Below are 17,488 nucleotides of genomic sequence, written 5' to 3'. Positions count from 1 at the left end.
CCTCAACTATTATAAATTGAATGGTTTTAATATAATCTTACTTTAGTCAAATTTCTGAGTGCCAACTAAGTTAAAAAAGGGGGGGGGAGGGGATCCCTGGCCCCAAGGTACTTACAATGTACTAAAAGTAAAAACATGTATGAACCGAAGTACAAAATTTAGTTCATTAGCCAATCAACGACGAGACTGTCCTAAAATCAGTTTCCGGGAAAAAATTCTATTTCCGTGGCCATCCAGTTGGTATTTACCATGTCAGGAAGTTCTTACTCAACTCTAACCTAAATATTTCCTGCTTCAGCTGACACCTATTTCCTGACGGTTCTAGCTCATTAGCATTCCATTCACAACAGAAAGCATTTTTCTTAAGGATGCGTTGGAGGCAGAAAGAGCCTGGATTGGGCTGACTCCTTTCTAAGCTCAGCTCATCAACTGTAAAATGGGGCAACAGCACCCACGCCCGCAGAGTTAGTGGAAGGATGAAACGGAGCAAGGTGATGCGTGTATGGTGTCCAGCACAGCACTGAGCACTGAGAAGCGGCTTCAAATGTAGTGTTCGCAGATTCTGAATTTGTTCAAACTCTTAAACACAAAATGCAGACACCTTGGGAGGGTACCGGCGTTATCTGACTTGGCACCATTTTATTTACTGGGAGGCAGTGCGTTCGCTTGCTCTGCTATGAAAAATATTACCATTATTAAAGCAACAGCAGCTGCTGGGCCAGCAGTGAACGCTTATTTTGATTTGCACTTTGTGGAAATAAGGAGTATCTAATTTTATGTAAGTGCTATTAATGTGAATAAACATTACAAAGAAAAGGAAACGGGCTTCATAAAAAAAAAGATTAATGAAACTTAAAGGAAGACTCCCCACATTTCAAAACAATGCAGATGCTCAAATTTTATCTTGTGTGTAACTGGTCAGTGAAGAAGCCACTTAATGGAAGGAAAGCTGTCAGCCACATCAGACCTTTATGCAATTCTGTTACTTAACGCCAGGAGCAGGCCAATCAAACCAGAAAGTCTCCCCAACAGAACCTAGCTGCCCTGCGGTCTTACATCCATCCTGGGTATCTATGAAGGATTATTTTTTGAGCACCCATGTCATCACTGTGGATTTAACCAGCAATGGGGTGTTTCTTCTCTGCCCACACCCTGGGTGGAATGTTGGTCTTTCTTGACCACATCAGGAAAGCTACAACTAGGCAGCACAGTACTCTAACCACAGCCCTTCAAAATGTCCCGAATGAATACACTGCAGAAGGGTCAAGGAGAGGTGAGACTTGCAGAGGGAAGGGCAGAGAAGTAAACATCTTCCAAGTGCCACTGGGTGCCAGGCATGTAGCTGCCTTACCTTCCCCACTGGTTCTCTCCATAACCCTGTGAGGTACCGTGGTCCCCATTTTGCTCTCACGCCAATAAAGGACGAAGACGTGGGGCTAAAAGATCCGGACCCTAGTCCAGACTTTGATGTGTGGTCTGGGTATACAGACCCTCTTCCCTTCTCTGAGGATCAGCATCACACCGGGTCCTTGAGGAAGGCCAGGGCTCAGGCCCACCCATCAGGTAACCCCAGCAACCTAGCCAAAGCTAGTGTTGGTGTCCTGACCCAAGCTGGGCCAATCCAATCCTTCCTCGCAGACACGTGAATCAGGCACGATGACTCAGCTGACATGGGGGTGGGAGGCACTAGAGGGAGGGAGCAGGTAGGGCCAGGGCTGCTGTCCTCTGCCATTTGTCCCGAAGAAAATATCCACACTGCCTACCATTCTTGCCCCTCATGTCCAGGAAACAGCCCTAAAGCAAATCCTCATTTTGCTTGAACTAGCCGTATTTTGTTTTGTTGGGGGGAGGTGGAATCTGTCACTTACAACAAAAGAGCCTATCTTCATCATCCACAGAAAAGAGGAATTGAACCAGATGGTCTCTAAAGCCCTTTTCCAACTCTGTCAAGTTGATTTCATAATACAGTCATCAGGTCAGGTGCTATGCTGGGCACTGGGGACACGGCCATCCTTGCCCTCGCCCCTGAGCACAATGCTATGGAAACACAAGGTATCCAGATTGTATTAATAATAAAAGGGCTTGGAAGAGCTTATACTCTTACCCACCCAGAGCACATGTGGCAGCGAAAGGGACGATCTAGCTTGACTTAGCCACCTCTGCTTTCTTTACTAGTTGGTACAAAATGCAATCGTCTTTTGGGCTTCACCTTGCTGGTGCATGAGGTTCTGGTTTTGTTTTTCCAGTTTCTGGGTGGCTACATTGGGCGCTCTTATCAAGGGGACATATATTCCAGTTCTCTGGGGAAAATTACACCATAGCCCCAGCATTAAAATTCAGTTCTTACGTAAGTGACCACAAACAGCATCACGACACAGCATTGCTCAGAATGTGCTCTGAGCTGGAAGAGCCTACTGGAACTCTCAGATTCCATGAAGACCAAGTGGGGTCAAGTGCCCAGGACTGACCAAACCCCTGCCCCACAAATAATTAAAACTCATTTTACTGACACTGAAAAGAAGTGATGAGACACACAGAAATGTAAATTTGAGGCTAAGTCCTTTTCCCTTTAAGGCGCCTGCCTCCAAACCAAAATAGAATTCTTTGTGGTCTCCGTGCTTCGGGCTGTAATCAGTAAAGCACACAACAGAGCTGCCACCAGGGCCAAGGCATAAATGCTTCCCCCAGCACCTCCCCACAAATGACCAAAATCAAATACTTGCTTTACTGTATAACAGAGAAAGTGGCTCATTACCCCAGAGTCCCAGCCCAAATCAAAGGGGGCAGCACGGTCATCGCTTAGATGCACCAATGGAGGGACACGGTGTGTGTGTGGGGGGGGGGGGGATAGAACCAGCAGTGACAAAGGGAGCACAGATGGGGTGCCTGCACCAGCAGAGCCCACGGGGTGGGCCTGGGTCAGAGAAGGCAGCACTGGTCAGTGGTTCCCTTCAGACAAGCACCACCAAGAGCAGAGGACAGAGGAAAACTGAGCTGTCAGTCTGTTTCAGGTCAAACTGGCTTTGACCATGATCCCCAACAGTCACAGTGCTGGTGCTGCCCCAGTCCTCCTTCTGGCCTCATCTACACTTCCACCACCCAGGTCCCAGAAGGCACACGGCTGGCCCTGCCGTCTGACCTCTTCGCCCACCCTCCTGAAATTGGTCGACCACATCTTGTCCTCTCAGGTACACATTCAAGGGTCTAATCCAACAATAATAACCAGCAACAGCAGGAGGACAGTAAGAACAATTATTTCTAGAGCACCTATCATGGCAGGCCCTGTTCTGAGCACTTTACATGCACAGACTCACTGAGAGGTAGGTACTGTTCCCCAGGAGGAAACTAAGACACTGTAAGGTTCAGGAGCCTGCTGGACATGGACTATAAGAGAACAGGGCTGCAAGGAACCCAGGTAAGGGAACCCAAGGGATGCCACTGGTGCAGAGTGGAGAGAACTCTGCCCACCTCCCTAGCAAGATATGCCTCTCACCTCCTTCCTCCCTGCCCTACAGAAGACTGACTAAATGGTCAGACCCTGACATCCATCAGGCCATATATTACCAGTAATGCAGTCACGTAAGGAGTGACTTGTCCTTGAACACTCAAAACAACGCCATTTATTCATCAAATGAGGAAACGGAGGCTCAGACGCAAAGTGGTCTCCACTGCATCACTTACTCATGTGGGAATGGCTAAGGCCAAGGTCTGGCTCTAGTCACCAAATGACTAGGTTACATAAATGGAAACCACCTCTCTGGCGGCTCCCCTGACTCACAGACATAAAGACAAAAGTCTGGATAATGCTGGAACATCCAGGACCAAAAAGCTTCTGATGAAAGTTGCTTAACCCAGCATCAGGGAGGGCTGCTGTAGCCTTACAGTGTATCTTGTGAGACCAAAATTTACACCAGCAGACTGGCTAGCAAGACCAGGTTTCTAAATTCAGGTTTACTCTCCACTCCTCTGACCTGGAAGCAAGGTCTAGAGACACAGCCACCACCATGCACAAACAGCTTCCATAGCCCTTTTGGAAAGCACACTGCAAAGGGCCCAGGCTGGAAGGTGGGAGATCTGAATTCAAATCTCTGCTCAATTTCTTCCCATTTTAGGCTTCAGTCTCCACAGCGGGACTAAACTAGGCCTAAGTGGGTCCTCATCCCTCGCGAGCTTTCTCCAATGGGGTTACAAAACTCGAAGGTTCTTCTAGCAAACCAATCACAGAAATGAGATCATATTTTGCTTCGCAATATTAGGAATCTCTAACAAGCAATCCAAGCACTGGTCAGCAGAAGATAATCAGTACCACACCACTGAACTGATACATTTCAGCCCAAATCAAAGATAGTTGGGGCGCCCAGGTGGCTTAGTCATTTGAAGATCTGACTCTTGATTTCTGCTCAGGTCATGATCTTAGGGTCCGTGGGTTTGAGACCCGTGTCAAGCTCAGCACTGACAACACAGAGCCTGCTTGGGATTCTCTGTCTCCCTCTCTCTGACCCTCCCTCCCCCATCTAAATAAATGAACTTAAAAAAAGTGGTTAAGATGGAAAAATTAAAAAAAAAAAAAAAAAAAGACAGTTGGCACAAGAGGTAGGCTGAACCACGTTATTAAGGCATCTATTAATTTTTCTGAAAAACTGCCAAGTGATTATTAGACTTCCCTTCACCACTTTCCTGGGCCCCTCAGAGATCAGGGTCCTAGGCTGGGAAGTCCCAGACTGGACTTGCTCCAAGCTCCATGACGCTCTGATGTCTAGTGTTTCGCAGCACCCAGCAAACAGGCAGGGCTACGATGACCAAGAAGCCAGGGGCAGGCGGCCAGACTCCTACAGCAACCCCAACCAAGGGCAGCGGGTCTTTGGCCGGAGCTCTGGGCTGCTTGCAGGCAAAGACAAAGTGGTCAACAGATCCAGACCAAGTATTCCAGGGGGAGCTGGAAGCCTCCGGGTCCTTTCCACTTCTGCTGAGTCAGGGGGGTGCTACGGGTAGCCCCATCTCTACCTACAAATGGCAGAGATTTCCAGAGAGATCCAACAAGAGATCTTTGAAGAACAGAGAAAAGGAACGGTCTTTCCCTTTTTTCTTCTCTACCCCAAACCCTTGATCTCTGGCACTAGCTATCAAGTGGGAATAAAAATCGGTAGATGTCTTTTTTATGGGCTCTGAAAGACAAAAAACAAAACAAACCAACCATCAAACAAGAGGCACAAAAGACAGTGAAGTACAGAAGAAACAAAGGCAGTGATCCTGCATTCGGAGCCCAAGTCTATCAACTACTACAAGTGTCACTTTGGTCAGGTAACTTACCTCACTGAGCCTTACTTTACTCACATGTAAAAGAATGATAAGGATGCTACCACAAAGGGGTTTTAGTAGACCGTACACATGGAAAATGTGTTTAAACTCTAAAGATGTACATGAAAGGCAAACAGCATTAGTTTGGAACACGTGGCTAACAGTTTGAGCCTTATTTTAGAAAAAGCACGAGTTCTGGTACATAAAGCAAGTTTTGGGCTCTCTTGGCTTCTGCAAGAAAATAAATGTATTCCTTGCTCACTGACCTTTGCTGCTTATGTCCAAAGAAAACTCACCCTCAGTACCCCTGAACAGGATCAGAAGGCTGGACCACCGAGCCCGGAATTTTGTGTAAGATAGCAACATCAAGAGAAGATTAACTCAGTTTTTGTGGTTTTATCCTCAAGAGATCAGAAAAAAAAAAAAAGCATATAATATATGTATTATACATATTATATATGTATGTATAATATTTATATAAATCGTACAAATATATATTATATACATACACATATATATATTTTTTTAACCTCAATCAATGCACAGGACCAACCCTGATTTTATCTAAACTCTGCCTGAGATTTACCTTTCTTTAAGACCACAACCGGGGCGCCTGGGTGGCGCAGTCGGTTAAGCGTCCGACTTCAGCCAGGTCACGATCTCGCGGTCCGTGAGTTCGAGCCCCGCGTCAGGCTCTGGGCTGATGGCTCAGAGCCTGGAGCCTGTTTCCGATTCTGTGTCTCCCTCTCTCTCTGCCCCTCCCCCGTTCATGCTCTGTCTCTCTCTGTCCCAAAAATAAATAAAAGTTGAAAAAAAAAAATAAAAAAAAAAAAAAGACCACAACCAACTTGGACACCTGGGTGGCTCAGTTGGTTAAGCGTCCAACTTCGGCTCAGGTCATGATCTCACAGCTTATGAGTTCAAGCCCCGCATCGGGCTCTGTGCTGACAGCTCAGAGCCTGGAGCCTGCCTCAGATTCTGTGTCTCCCTCTCTCTCTGCTCCTCCCCTGCTCATGCTCTGTCTCTGTCTCAAGAATAAATAAACATTAAAAAAAAAAAAAAAGACCACAACCAACTTTAGCAGCTGCTGTATAAACTAACACTTGATGCTAAGTTTATCGGCTTTCAAAATTTACGAGAAGTAAAGCAACTTCATTCTAGCACTTGGAGCTGATGAATAAGGTCAGACTTCAAGGCCTGGCCACAGAGGCCCTATGTGTGAGACCCCACGGATAACACTGGAGGACCTAAAAGCATTTATCAAAGACTAATGACCTCTCGTCATCCACAAAGTAGATGATGCCCAAATGAACATGGATAAAAAACCAAAAGTTTCCTGGAGAGCAAAGAAACACACACAGATGACATCTGACTAGCACGCGAGGGGGTGCTACAGAAGCAGGATTTGTGCCCAAATCCACTACTTACTGTGTGTGTGCCCTTGGGCAAAAGAGTCACTGTTGGAAGATGGGGTCAATGATAACAGCAGGGCACATGTAAGCATTAAGTAATAGTATGCATGGGGTTCCCACGTAGTAGGAACGCTAATAACTGGTAACTATAGTCACTATGGAAGAAGCTTGGATAATGGATCTACGTTCCACACCTTCACTCATTTCTTCAAACATTTCTGTGGCTTCAGAAAGAACTAAACACATCTCGTGTGTTAAAACAAGCTAACTTCTAGTGCAAGACCCACATTTGTCAGGCCCCATAAGAAAACTTTTAGACTATGCACTTCATGAGGGCAGGGATGATCACCTTAGTATCCCTAGGGCCTAACACACTGCTGGGCACCGGACAACCTGTGTACTGAATGGATGGTACTTTGAGTGATTCAGCTTGCATTGCTGGGGTGAACATCCTATATCATTTCCCCCACCCGTGAACTGCCCCCTCCTACTCGATTAAGAATGACAACCTTATTTACCTCTTTCTCAAAGACCATTAGTTTCTCCATAACACAATCCAGACAACTCCAATATCTCAGCTAGACTGAGCAAAATGATTTGTGCTCCCCAGAAATGCTTTGAGTGAATGCTGTTCCCAGACTACGCCCAAATAAGTTACCACATCTGAATCTGAAAAACCATACCCAAGTCTCTAAAAGCACAGGGGAAAAAAAAAAAAGTAATGTATTTAAGTATTACTATTAAGAACTCCCTGGAATGTGAACAGGAAAAAAAACTAAGCCACTTAGGAACTTAGGCACCTCAGTTTCAGAAGATCAAAATCAGAAGGTACAATGAAAGTGAAGCCTCGTACATTCTCTACAAAGCCAATGAACTATATCTTTGCAGATATTTAGAACATCTATCTTATGTCATAATTGTTTAAGGATTTCCTAACTCTATTTACTTACTAGCCATTTGACCTTGGGGACAAATCACTTCATCTCTCTAGGCCTTAATTTTCTTCTCTGTAAAATGGGACACAAGTGTCCCTCTTCCATAAAACTCAAATGAGGCCGAAAAGTTCAATAAATGGGCAGAACATGTCCCCTCCATCATCACAAAAGATAAAGTGCTGCCCCAATATTAAATAACCAAGAGGACCTTCATTTATCATGTCGAATCTCCCTTTCACCAAGCACTAAGTATTGACCAGTCTAAGCCTTTAAATGGAGAGCGTCTCTTACTGTCTCCCCCCACAGTGGTCCTGGAATGCCGGCTTCCCTTCCTTTCTCAGCAAAACTGTCTTCTCCTAGTAATTTACTCATAATTTCCAAATGGTCACGAGTAAAATGGCACACGTCACTGTGCTCTGCTGAATAAGCAAAACACTGTCTTTTTGCCTGGAAAACACTCAGACATCAGGATGAAACCCGGGCAGCTAATCCATGCCTGCCTCCCAAAGGCAGACACGCATTGTGTTCCGTTAACTCCCACGGTCAAGTGGGACCCTTTGCCCCCCAAAGGTGAGGGAGCAAACTCTTCGCCTCTTTTCACTACGCATTTCTGACCCATTTCCTAGAGGGCTCATCACAGAGAGATTTAAATAAAAGCACCAATATCTGTAAAGCCCAGCACAGGCTTTGCCAACAGGACATACCAAAAGGGGGAATGTGGGTTAATTTAGGGTTCCAAGCTTAGGGAGCTATAGTTTTTTAGTTGAGACTTCTGTAGGTTGATTAGAAACCTAAAGAGCAAAAAAAAAAAATTGTAAATAAACAGGAAGGCATTTAAGAACTAGAACGACATTTTTAAAAAAGAATTCCAAACTGCCCAAATGAATTCTATTCCTAAGTTTCCACATCACCAAAAAAGTACCCAAAAGTCCTATTCCTAAGAATAACCACAAAGGAACACAAACAGCACTCTTAAAGTTTCCAACTATCTCACTTTGAAGCATACGTCAACAAGATTTTGTGGTTTGCCCCCAAAACTTTCTCTTACATTTTCAGAGTAATAGCCTTATGCCCCATATTTTTTAAGAACTGAATTCTGATCCTTTAAAGACATTTGCAATAATGTGCCCCTTCCTGATATGCAAACTTAGGGGAAAAAATAAAAATTCAACTGTGCTGCTTATCAGTAAGAAACTAACACCAGGTATATTTCACATTTATGCAAACGGCAGTTCCTCACGAGTCCCACTTCATGACATGTGATTCAAGAGTTAAAAGACGCAGATGGGGGCAATGACTTCCTGACCGGCACCATAGTGAAGTTCGGCAAAAGAATTACAAAACGATTGTGGCATTCTGACTGAAACATTTACTGTCATATTTTGGAGAACGTGGGTATTACCAGCGTACTCTCACATGACACTTTTGAACTTCTAGCCTGATTCGGATTCCTTCTGAAATGCATGGTGACCGCATTTGTATTATGATTAGATCTATTTTTCTACCTGACCTTGCAGAACAGTATTCGTTAAAAAAAAAAAAAAAAAAAAAAGTGTTTGTTGTATTCACTTTTAAACGTAGTTACCTTACCTCACACTAACATCAAGAGCAGCTGCATATAATTCACATTAACCCTATCCTCTCCTATTGCTGCAACATACATGGGTACACCCCCCCCCAAACAGCATTGTCAACTACTTCCCTTATCACACCCCACACAAACAGAATACAGTAACGCTATCTGAATGTGCAGAAATGGAAACTTAAAATAACTCACTGCTCTATTAGAAGACACTGAAAAATTTATCTAGAAGGAAAATAACCACTCAGTCTGATCGATGTCCCATCCTTCAAAAGGCATAAAGGATGCAAAATGCCCCTGTATCAGCATGTTCCAATTTATCACAATTAAATGAAGGACAGACCCATCATGGGGTTGAATGCCCTGCAACTCCGTTTATTCCCAGACACTAAACGTCAGGCTAGTGCAACAGACTGCTGACAAGTCACAAAGCCAAAAAAAAAAAAAAAAGTAAAATCCATTTACCTCTGTCTAGCTTTCAAACAAACTTAGGTAGGTGGTATTATTTCTCCCAATAAATTTCGAAATTCAGTTCAATGACCCAACATTCACTTCACAGAGAACTCTAGAAGCATCCTTGACTGGCATCAAACGTTCAGACTAACTCACTGCACCAGGCAGGCACGAGAGGACCCAGCACGGAAAGAAATCTCTTTCCTTCTAAAATTTAGGACCTTGTGCTTCAGAGCGCCAGTTCTGAACTTAACCTGGCCTTTTCAAAGTAGCAAACCTTTTCAAAGTAGCAAAGCCTGTACAAGGGCAGTTTGCCCACATTAGCCCAAGCTTCTAAATATGACAGAAGGGCTGGCTGTGGTAAGCTTATATCAGAGAGTTCCCCAAACCTCAAATAAACCAACCACAAGATAATCCACCCCAGGAAAACGATCTGCCTTCCTAGGTTCCCCCAATGCTGTCTTTTCCTGTTGAAATAGGCTTGGCTGGTTGGAGGGGAGTGGTGCTTTATGGCACTTGCAGATGGTGCAGAGTTCCAGGACAAATGCCCTATTTTTATTGAGGTTCAGAGGCTTCTGCGGCTCTTGGGCTTGCGGGTTCCTCCCTACCTACCCACTGTGCCCTATCACTCATTCACTTCAATTTTAAGGGAAATGGCTCTGTCCTTGGCCCTGCCCAGGACACCCACAATGCCTCCCTGGAGGGTCTAGATAAGCTGAGCTGTTCTTCTGCAGTCTCGGGGCCCCCCTTTCTCCCGTTCTGGCCAGCTCTTCCCGGCAGCCTCAGGTCTCCCTTCGCAGCTTATGAGTGCCCTGCGGGCAAGTCCTGCTGGCGCAGCAGCCTTGGCAAAACCAAACCCTCGGGTGAAGGGAGCCCAGTGGGGACCTGTCTGCACAGATCTCTCTTTCCACCCAGGGTTTAGGAGATTGAATGGGTTGGAATCCTGGGGTGGAGGCAATCTCAGCCTGAGTTTCCCCTCATTCCTTTGGGGTTTTTCCACCGGCCCTTGCCTGTGCAGCTAAGCCTGCCTGGCTGAGCCGTGCCCTGGACAGGGGCATCCACTGACCATCTCCCAGTCCCTTGCTGGTGACCTTGGCCACGTTGCTTGGCCTCCCTCTGCCCTCTTGCCTGACACCACCCACTTCGCGGGTTACGACAGGGTCAGAAGGATGCGGAAAGCGCCTAGCAGACTGTATGGCACCCATGAAGGATCCAAGACAGGGAGAGGACTTCCCTCTTCTTTTTTCTAGAGGTGTCAGGAGCTCGCTCAGTCCTCTCCCCACCTCCAGCCCCCTCCCATCTTCAGCCCCGAGGGGTGGGCGCCCCGAAAAATGGGGCAGGGGGCTGCACATCTTTAACTCTCCTCTTCACCTGGAGTGGGGGTGGGGGGGGGGTCCGGAGGGGGTGTGGCGGCTGCCCCGGCCCCCAACATCCCCTTCCTCCCTGCTCAGAAATCAAACCGATCCGACTGCGAGCGGGGCCAGCGAGGCTTCCCGGCCGGCGGGCCGGGGTCCCCGGTGGGGCGCGCCGGCCTCGACCTACCTCCTCCAGCAGCGTGACGGTGTTCCTGCAGTTGTGCAGCCGCGTGGTGAAGCTGGACGTGGTGGGCGAGTTGTAGTCCTCGGTGGTCTCGGCGATGAACTCGGAGACGGAGATCTGGTCCGGCATCCTGCCGGGGGGGCGAGACACAAGCGGGGGCGGGGAGTGAGTCACGGCGCAGGCTCCCGGGGCCGCGGGCCGCCCGGCGGCTCATGAACGCCCCGCGCAGCCCGCCACCCGGCGCCCGGCCTGGCGCGGCTCCCGTGCCCGGCGGCGGCGGGAGAAAGAGCGGGCGGAGCGGGCGGCGGCGGCGCTCGGCGCGGGGCCCTTCAAACTCCGAGCCGCGCGCGAGGCTGAGGGCTCTCTGGGACCCGCCTCCCTGTGCTCATGCCGGCGGCGGGGGAGGGGGCGCGGCGCTACGAGGGGGCTCGGGCCGGCCGGCGCTGCCTCCTGAGACGCTCTGACAGGCGGCGGCGAGGACACGGACTGACTGAGCGCACACTCCCGCGGGCGGGCGGGCGGGCTGGCGGCGGGCAGGCGGCGCTCCCGCTACAGTCACGGGGACAAACAAGGAAGTGCTCTGCGCACGCGCCACCGCCCCCCCGCCCCGCCCCCGGCCGCCCGCGCCCCGCCTCCACCCGCGCGCCGTCTCCGCCTCCGTCCCCGCCCCCGCCGGCGCGCCGCCTCCCGGGCCGCGTTCCGATGCGGGCGCCAGGGTGGGGGGCCGCGGGGCTTGCGGAGCCCCGGAAGCCAGCTTCCCGGCGCCGCCCCCGGAGCGGTTACTTCAGCAAGCTCGTTACGCCAGCGTTCTGCGAGAAGAGGGACCAAAAAAAGTTGCGCGCGTTCTTTTTTAGTCCCGAGTGGGTGCAGGAAGCGAGGCCGCGAGAGCCGCCCCCTGCTGCGAGGGCCGCAGGCCGAGCGACAAGGGTGCGGGCGCAGGGTCGGCCCGAAGCGAGGAGCCGCCCGGCGCCCCGGCTTGCAGCCGCGCTCTCGCTGGGCTCCCGCCCAAGGTCTCCGTGCAGGGTGCTCCCCGCCGTTGGAAGGCGAGTTCTGTGCGGTTTGCTTGGGTTGCTGAAATGCTAAGACAAATGAAAGGATTTTTGCTTTTGTACAATTTTATAATCTTCCATTTGCACTATAGTTGTTTTTTTTTTTTTAACCCGCAGGACACATGAGGGTCAGGAGTGCAAAAGGCATTTCCGGAGGTTCAAATGGCGTACAACGCTCAGCAGATGCCAAATTTCAGCGGAGAAAGCACCAACAGATTGCTCATTCCCTGGTCCCGGCAGATGGCTATTTTAACTAGCTCAATCTACTTAGGCCAAAGAATCCATTTAATTTCTCACCACTGATTGCGGATAAAATTGGTTTAAAAAAAAAAGAAGGAAGCCAGGCCCTTGGGAAGCTTCCCACGGATCGGTTCCTGTAATTGGACTCAACAGGAGCAGCCTTAGAAAGTCATCTCCAAATGCGCCCCCTTAGGGCGGAAGGTTGGCCCTGTGGCCTCCCCTAAGATTGGGTTTCTGCCATCTTGTATGGTTAAGTAGTCCCTGGTCCTTACCCACAACTACAATGGCGTGCCCAAGGCAGATACCTTATCTAGCATTGGTCCTGGCACAGAGAAGTAGCCTAGTGTCATATGCCAGGGCATCACCCCACTGTCAGCAAATAGTTACTAATGGCCTACTACATGTCCTGGAGATTCCATAATGACAGTGTCCCTGCTCTCATGAGCTTACCTTCTGGTAGGCAAACAGACAACCAACAAATATGTGATAGGAGTGGAGTGCACATAAAATAAAGTGATGGAGGCACCAGGGTATAAGGAATGATGAGAGAAGGCCTCTGTGACGTGGTGACATCTTGGGCAGAAAAGGAAAGAGAAGAGAGGCTGAGTTCCAGAGATACCCTGTTGGCTATGGGATCTAGGCCTTTAGTTGCCTCACATGAAGATGAACCAATTTTTACTCCATGAGGCTGTTAAATAATAATAAATGAGAGGGCACCTGGGTGGGAATCCGTTAAGCATCCGAAGCTTAGTTTTGGCTCAGGTCATGATCTCACAGTTTCGTGAGTTCGAGCCCCGTGTCAGGCTCTGTGCTGACAATGCGGAGCCTGCCTGGGACTGTCGCTCTCCCTCTCTCTCTGCCCCTTCCCCACTTGCACTGTCTCTGTCTCTCTCAAAATAAATAAATAAACTTTACAAACCTCTGCTACCCCACAGACCAGTTGAGTAGAAAACCCAACACTAAGATTTCCATTCACTCCAAGAAGGTCTTCCTCGAGGCTGGAAGTCAGTTTTGACTTTGACTTTGTATTGATTCTATTCTCCTCTGTATTGCAAGTGACCTAATGCCTGTCGCTTCCTCTGGGCTGGGTTGCTCCTTCCATTCTAAATGTGTGATGTATACAAACGCTTGATAAACACGAGCTGTTATTAAAAGACCGAGAGTCGGTCAATAATTGCCTCAGTTGCCAGAGCCCTGGATTCCTGAGCTTTCTCTCCTAATAACTGATACTGTCACCTTGGGCCTTAGTGCCATCACTTGTAAAATAAAGGGTGAGGGTGCCACAATGATCACAGAGATCCCTCCCAGCTGGAGCTGAGTCTGTGTATACCCTTGGCCTGACAATGGAACGAATCAAGTTTATTACAAGAAGCTAAGCTAGCTGCAATGGTAAACAGCCAGGGATTTCTTTCGTGACTGAATTCACAGGAGAGCTCAAAATGCTACCGTCAGTTGTCTCAGCTTTACTTGCAGATTATGTTATACGGCTCCTCCTCCCCATCTCCTCTGGCCAGGAAAGGAATAGTGAACAATGAGATATTGTGCCCCGGTAAGTATATACCTCCTCAGACTGGTCTGCAATTAGAATTTCAAAGGTTCACACCTCTACCCACCATTTCTGGGGTTCATGGGCCATAATCCTCTTTAAATTTGAAACCGTGGCCCAGTGCAGGCCATCTGCACCTCTCATTTTCTCGAATACCTTGAAAACCATTCCTGGAGATCTGAAAGCAAAAAGGGTCTGATGTAAGCAAAACTTAAAACGCTGGATTTCTTTGTGTGGAGCTGCTCGGAAATACACATCATCCTGTTTGAGAGCCAGGAAACACACACACGCATATGTATACTCACGCATGCCTGGCTTTGTGTAAAGCACTTGTCTTTGTCGTTATCATCATCCCCATCAGGGCGTGTTCACACTCCTCATGCAGTTTCTTACTCTGAGCCCTGCTGACTGGGGTAAGACAGTGGTCCTTGCAGCATGCTTTCTGTCTCCTTGCAAAGACGCAATAAGAAGAGCTGTGGCCTATCTTCATGGACAGCGATGGCATTATCGCCCCCAATGTCATCAGGGAACTGGCAGACTTCTATTTCCAAGTACAGGCTTCACTCCGGCCTACCAACTAACAACCAAGGGGGTATATGTGCAAGATGGCCAACAACATACCAGGGAAGGGAGAGTAGGGGTGGGGAGTTTGGGTGCTCCCTGAGCGTCAGAAACTAAGAAGAGCTGTTAGTGCTCTGATCGAGAGTGCCAGTCAACATCCCAACCCGACGGGATGGAATTTACAGCATTCATCAAAGGCTTCCAATGCCTTCATGGGACAGGAGCAATAGTGTAGGAAGAGAATATGCTCTGTGTTACGTGGACCAAGGCTGGAATCTCTATTCTGTTGGTTATCAGCCTCGTCTTCTCAAATGCAAAATTAGTGCAATAATAAAACTACACTACAGGTTGTTAGGTGAAATAAAATGAGAGAATGTGGATAAAGTGGTTGACACATAGTGAATAATCAACCAATGTTAGTTCCCTTTGAACTCCCTTTTTATGTGAAGTATGACTAAAAATACATCTCTTTTCATTCCGGGACTCAGATCTCTAAATTAGTCAGTCACCTGGAGGAGGAAAAAGGAGGTGGGGGGAAAGCCACATAGCAATTCCAAAGTATGAGATCTCAGATTTGAGAATCATCTTCAGAGACCTAGCTTATTCTTGTAAGTGTCCTTTGTGAAGTCACATCCATTAGTGATGGTTTTGGACTTTGGAAGTAAACAGACAGGATCTAGAGTCCAATAGAATGAATACTAATCAGGATCAGAAATGAGTTAGGGCCATAAAATAAAAGCTTCATTTTCATGGAACATAGTTCCTGTAAAGAAGGACATTCTAAGCAAGGCAACTTCTAGAGGATAGAACAGGGCATTTATTTTGCAGGAGCATGAGTTCTAGCTGAGAAAGACGTGGACTCATATCTCTGCCACGTAGCAGCTACAAGAACTTATTGAAGTAATTCAATTTTCTGGGTCTCAGTTTTCACATCTGAAAGATGGGAGGCAGGGATAATACCCATGTTTTAGTGCTCTGAGGATTCAGTGAGCTAAGCCACATAAAGTGCTCATGAACAGACAGTGCTTATCTTAGATAATATAGCAGACAATACTTTTCGGATCATACGGGAATATTGAAAACCTTATCTGGAGATATAAATTCTGACATTCCTTCCCCCCAAAATAAAAAAGAAATGGAGACTTGCTATGTACCAGACACTTTGCTAAGTGAACTGAATTAGAAGTTTGGGCCCACGTGTCCTACCTTTAAACTTCATGACAACTTTATAAAGTAAGTATAATTATCCCAGATTTACTGGAGAGAAAGTTATGGCTACCGAGGTATAGACTAGCACTTTCTGAACTCCTATCCTGGGCCAGGCACTGTACCAGTGGTTACGTATGCAGCATCTGAATTCATTCATATAACAGCCCTGACGTGGGAGTATTATAATGGAAACTGACACAAACGAAATCTCACTGCAAGTTAATATTCCTGAGCCTGGCATACTGAATGCAATGCTTTTGCCACAGCCTGCAAAGTCAGTCTCTTGACTGTAGCTCGCATAGCGCTACTGTTATTTTTCCCAGTCCAGGCAACCGAGAACGGATTCTTATTTCCTTATTTTACCTGATAACTTATGAATTCGTTTTCTATCATCTTAATGAAGTGCCAGAAGAGAGGAAAGCACTGTGGAATGAGGGGAGGGGGGCACATGGAAGGAGGGATGCATTTCATGTGTTTTACTGCTAGGCTCATGTTGCCGTATTCTCCCTAAGCTAAATAAAGACTGCTTTTGTCATGTGTCTTGTATGAGTGCTTCCCAAGTGCATTCATGCAATTTCATGCAATGAAAAAAATAAAAAGCCTATTCTAGTCCCAAATGTACTTAATTTAAATACTCCAAGTAAACCACTTGAGCGTTCTCAGAAAGTCAAGAGGAGAAAGAACATGGTTTATGTGGAGACAAAATCTACTCTCTCTACCTCCCTGTTTCCTGACTGTTCCTTCTGATGGAGAGAAGAAAATCAGGCAGAGCGCTGGAACCTGAAGACTCACGGTACAAGTATCAACTAAATGAACCCGGGAATATATTTCTGTCTGTCCTGTGAAACGATAATAGTATCCACTAACAATGGCTGTGCTTATTATATGCCCTGCACTATTCTGAGTCATTGCAGGCGTGACCTCGCCAAACAGCAGCGACCATATAAAGCAGGTACTTGTATTCTCCCCCATTTTATACAAGGGGGAAGCCTGAGGTCACCTTGGCAAGTGGGGGAGCAAGACTGACCAGTCTGACTTCACAGTCCATGTAATTGGCCACCTTGCATCACAAGCTCATCCAAGAACGTGGGTCCACAGCCCCAGGATAATTTTCTCTCCCATACGTGGTTATCTTTCTTTTTCCTGGGGAACTCATCACAAACCAACTCAAACGCAAGCTTTGAGTTGGTCTGGAGGGCACTCCCCTTGTCCATTTCTGCAGCTGAGGCTAATCTTCCAGTGGATGTCTGCAATATAGCCTTTCTCACTCTGGATAAGCAACGGGGGATGGATGCTGGCTCTGTGCACAGGGACTTCAGACTTGCTACACGTGGAGACACTGAGCATCTCCCCAGTGACAAGTGGCAGGGCTCAGCTCAGAACTCAGATCTTCCTACGGACTTTCTTGCACTACAAAATTCTCAGCCTGTCAATCCCTGAGGGCGCTGGGAGACTGAATCTATCCTTCTCTGTGTCATCACCTACATCCCTGAGGTTCCTGGAGGCCCAGGCTTGGCATTTTACGAGCACCGTCTCCTGCAATCTCCCGTGTAGCCTAGTGAGCTACCATGCTTTCTGCTGAGAGAACTCCCCCATGGACACAAGCTGCTCAAGGTCGAGGGTCAATCAGTGGAGAACTACTGTTCACAGCCAATGGAAACATA

The 17,488-nt window shown here is 47.6% G+C and overlaps 1 protein-coding gene across 2 annotated transcripts in view; it reads right to left on the bottom strand.

Annotated features, from left to right (window-relative positions):
• Positions 1–17,488, bottom strand: part of ASAP1 (ArfGAP with SH3 domain, ankyrin repeat and PH domain 1) — a 311,284-nt gene that overhangs the window by 260,015 nt on the left and 33,781 nt on the right. For both annotated transcript variants that reach the window (XM_030304285.1, XM_030304284.1), the window contains exon 2: positions 11,223–11,349. In XM_030304285.1, coding sequence (XP_030160145.1) covers positions 11,223–11,349 — 127 coding nt within the window. The remainder of the gene's footprint in view (positions 1–11,222; positions 11,350–17,488) is intronic.

The sequence above is a fragment of the Lynx canadensis genome, chromosome F2 (genome assembly GCF_007474595.2).
Source record: "Lynx canadensis isolate LIC74 chromosome F2, mLynCan4.pri.v2, whole genome shotgun sequence".
Classification (NCBI taxonomy): Eukaryota; Metazoa; Chordata; class Mammalia; order Carnivora; family Felidae; genus Lynx; species Lynx canadensis.
The sequence above is the reverse complement of the archived record's forward strand: the minus strand, read 5'-3'. Positions and strand labels throughout refer to the sequence as shown.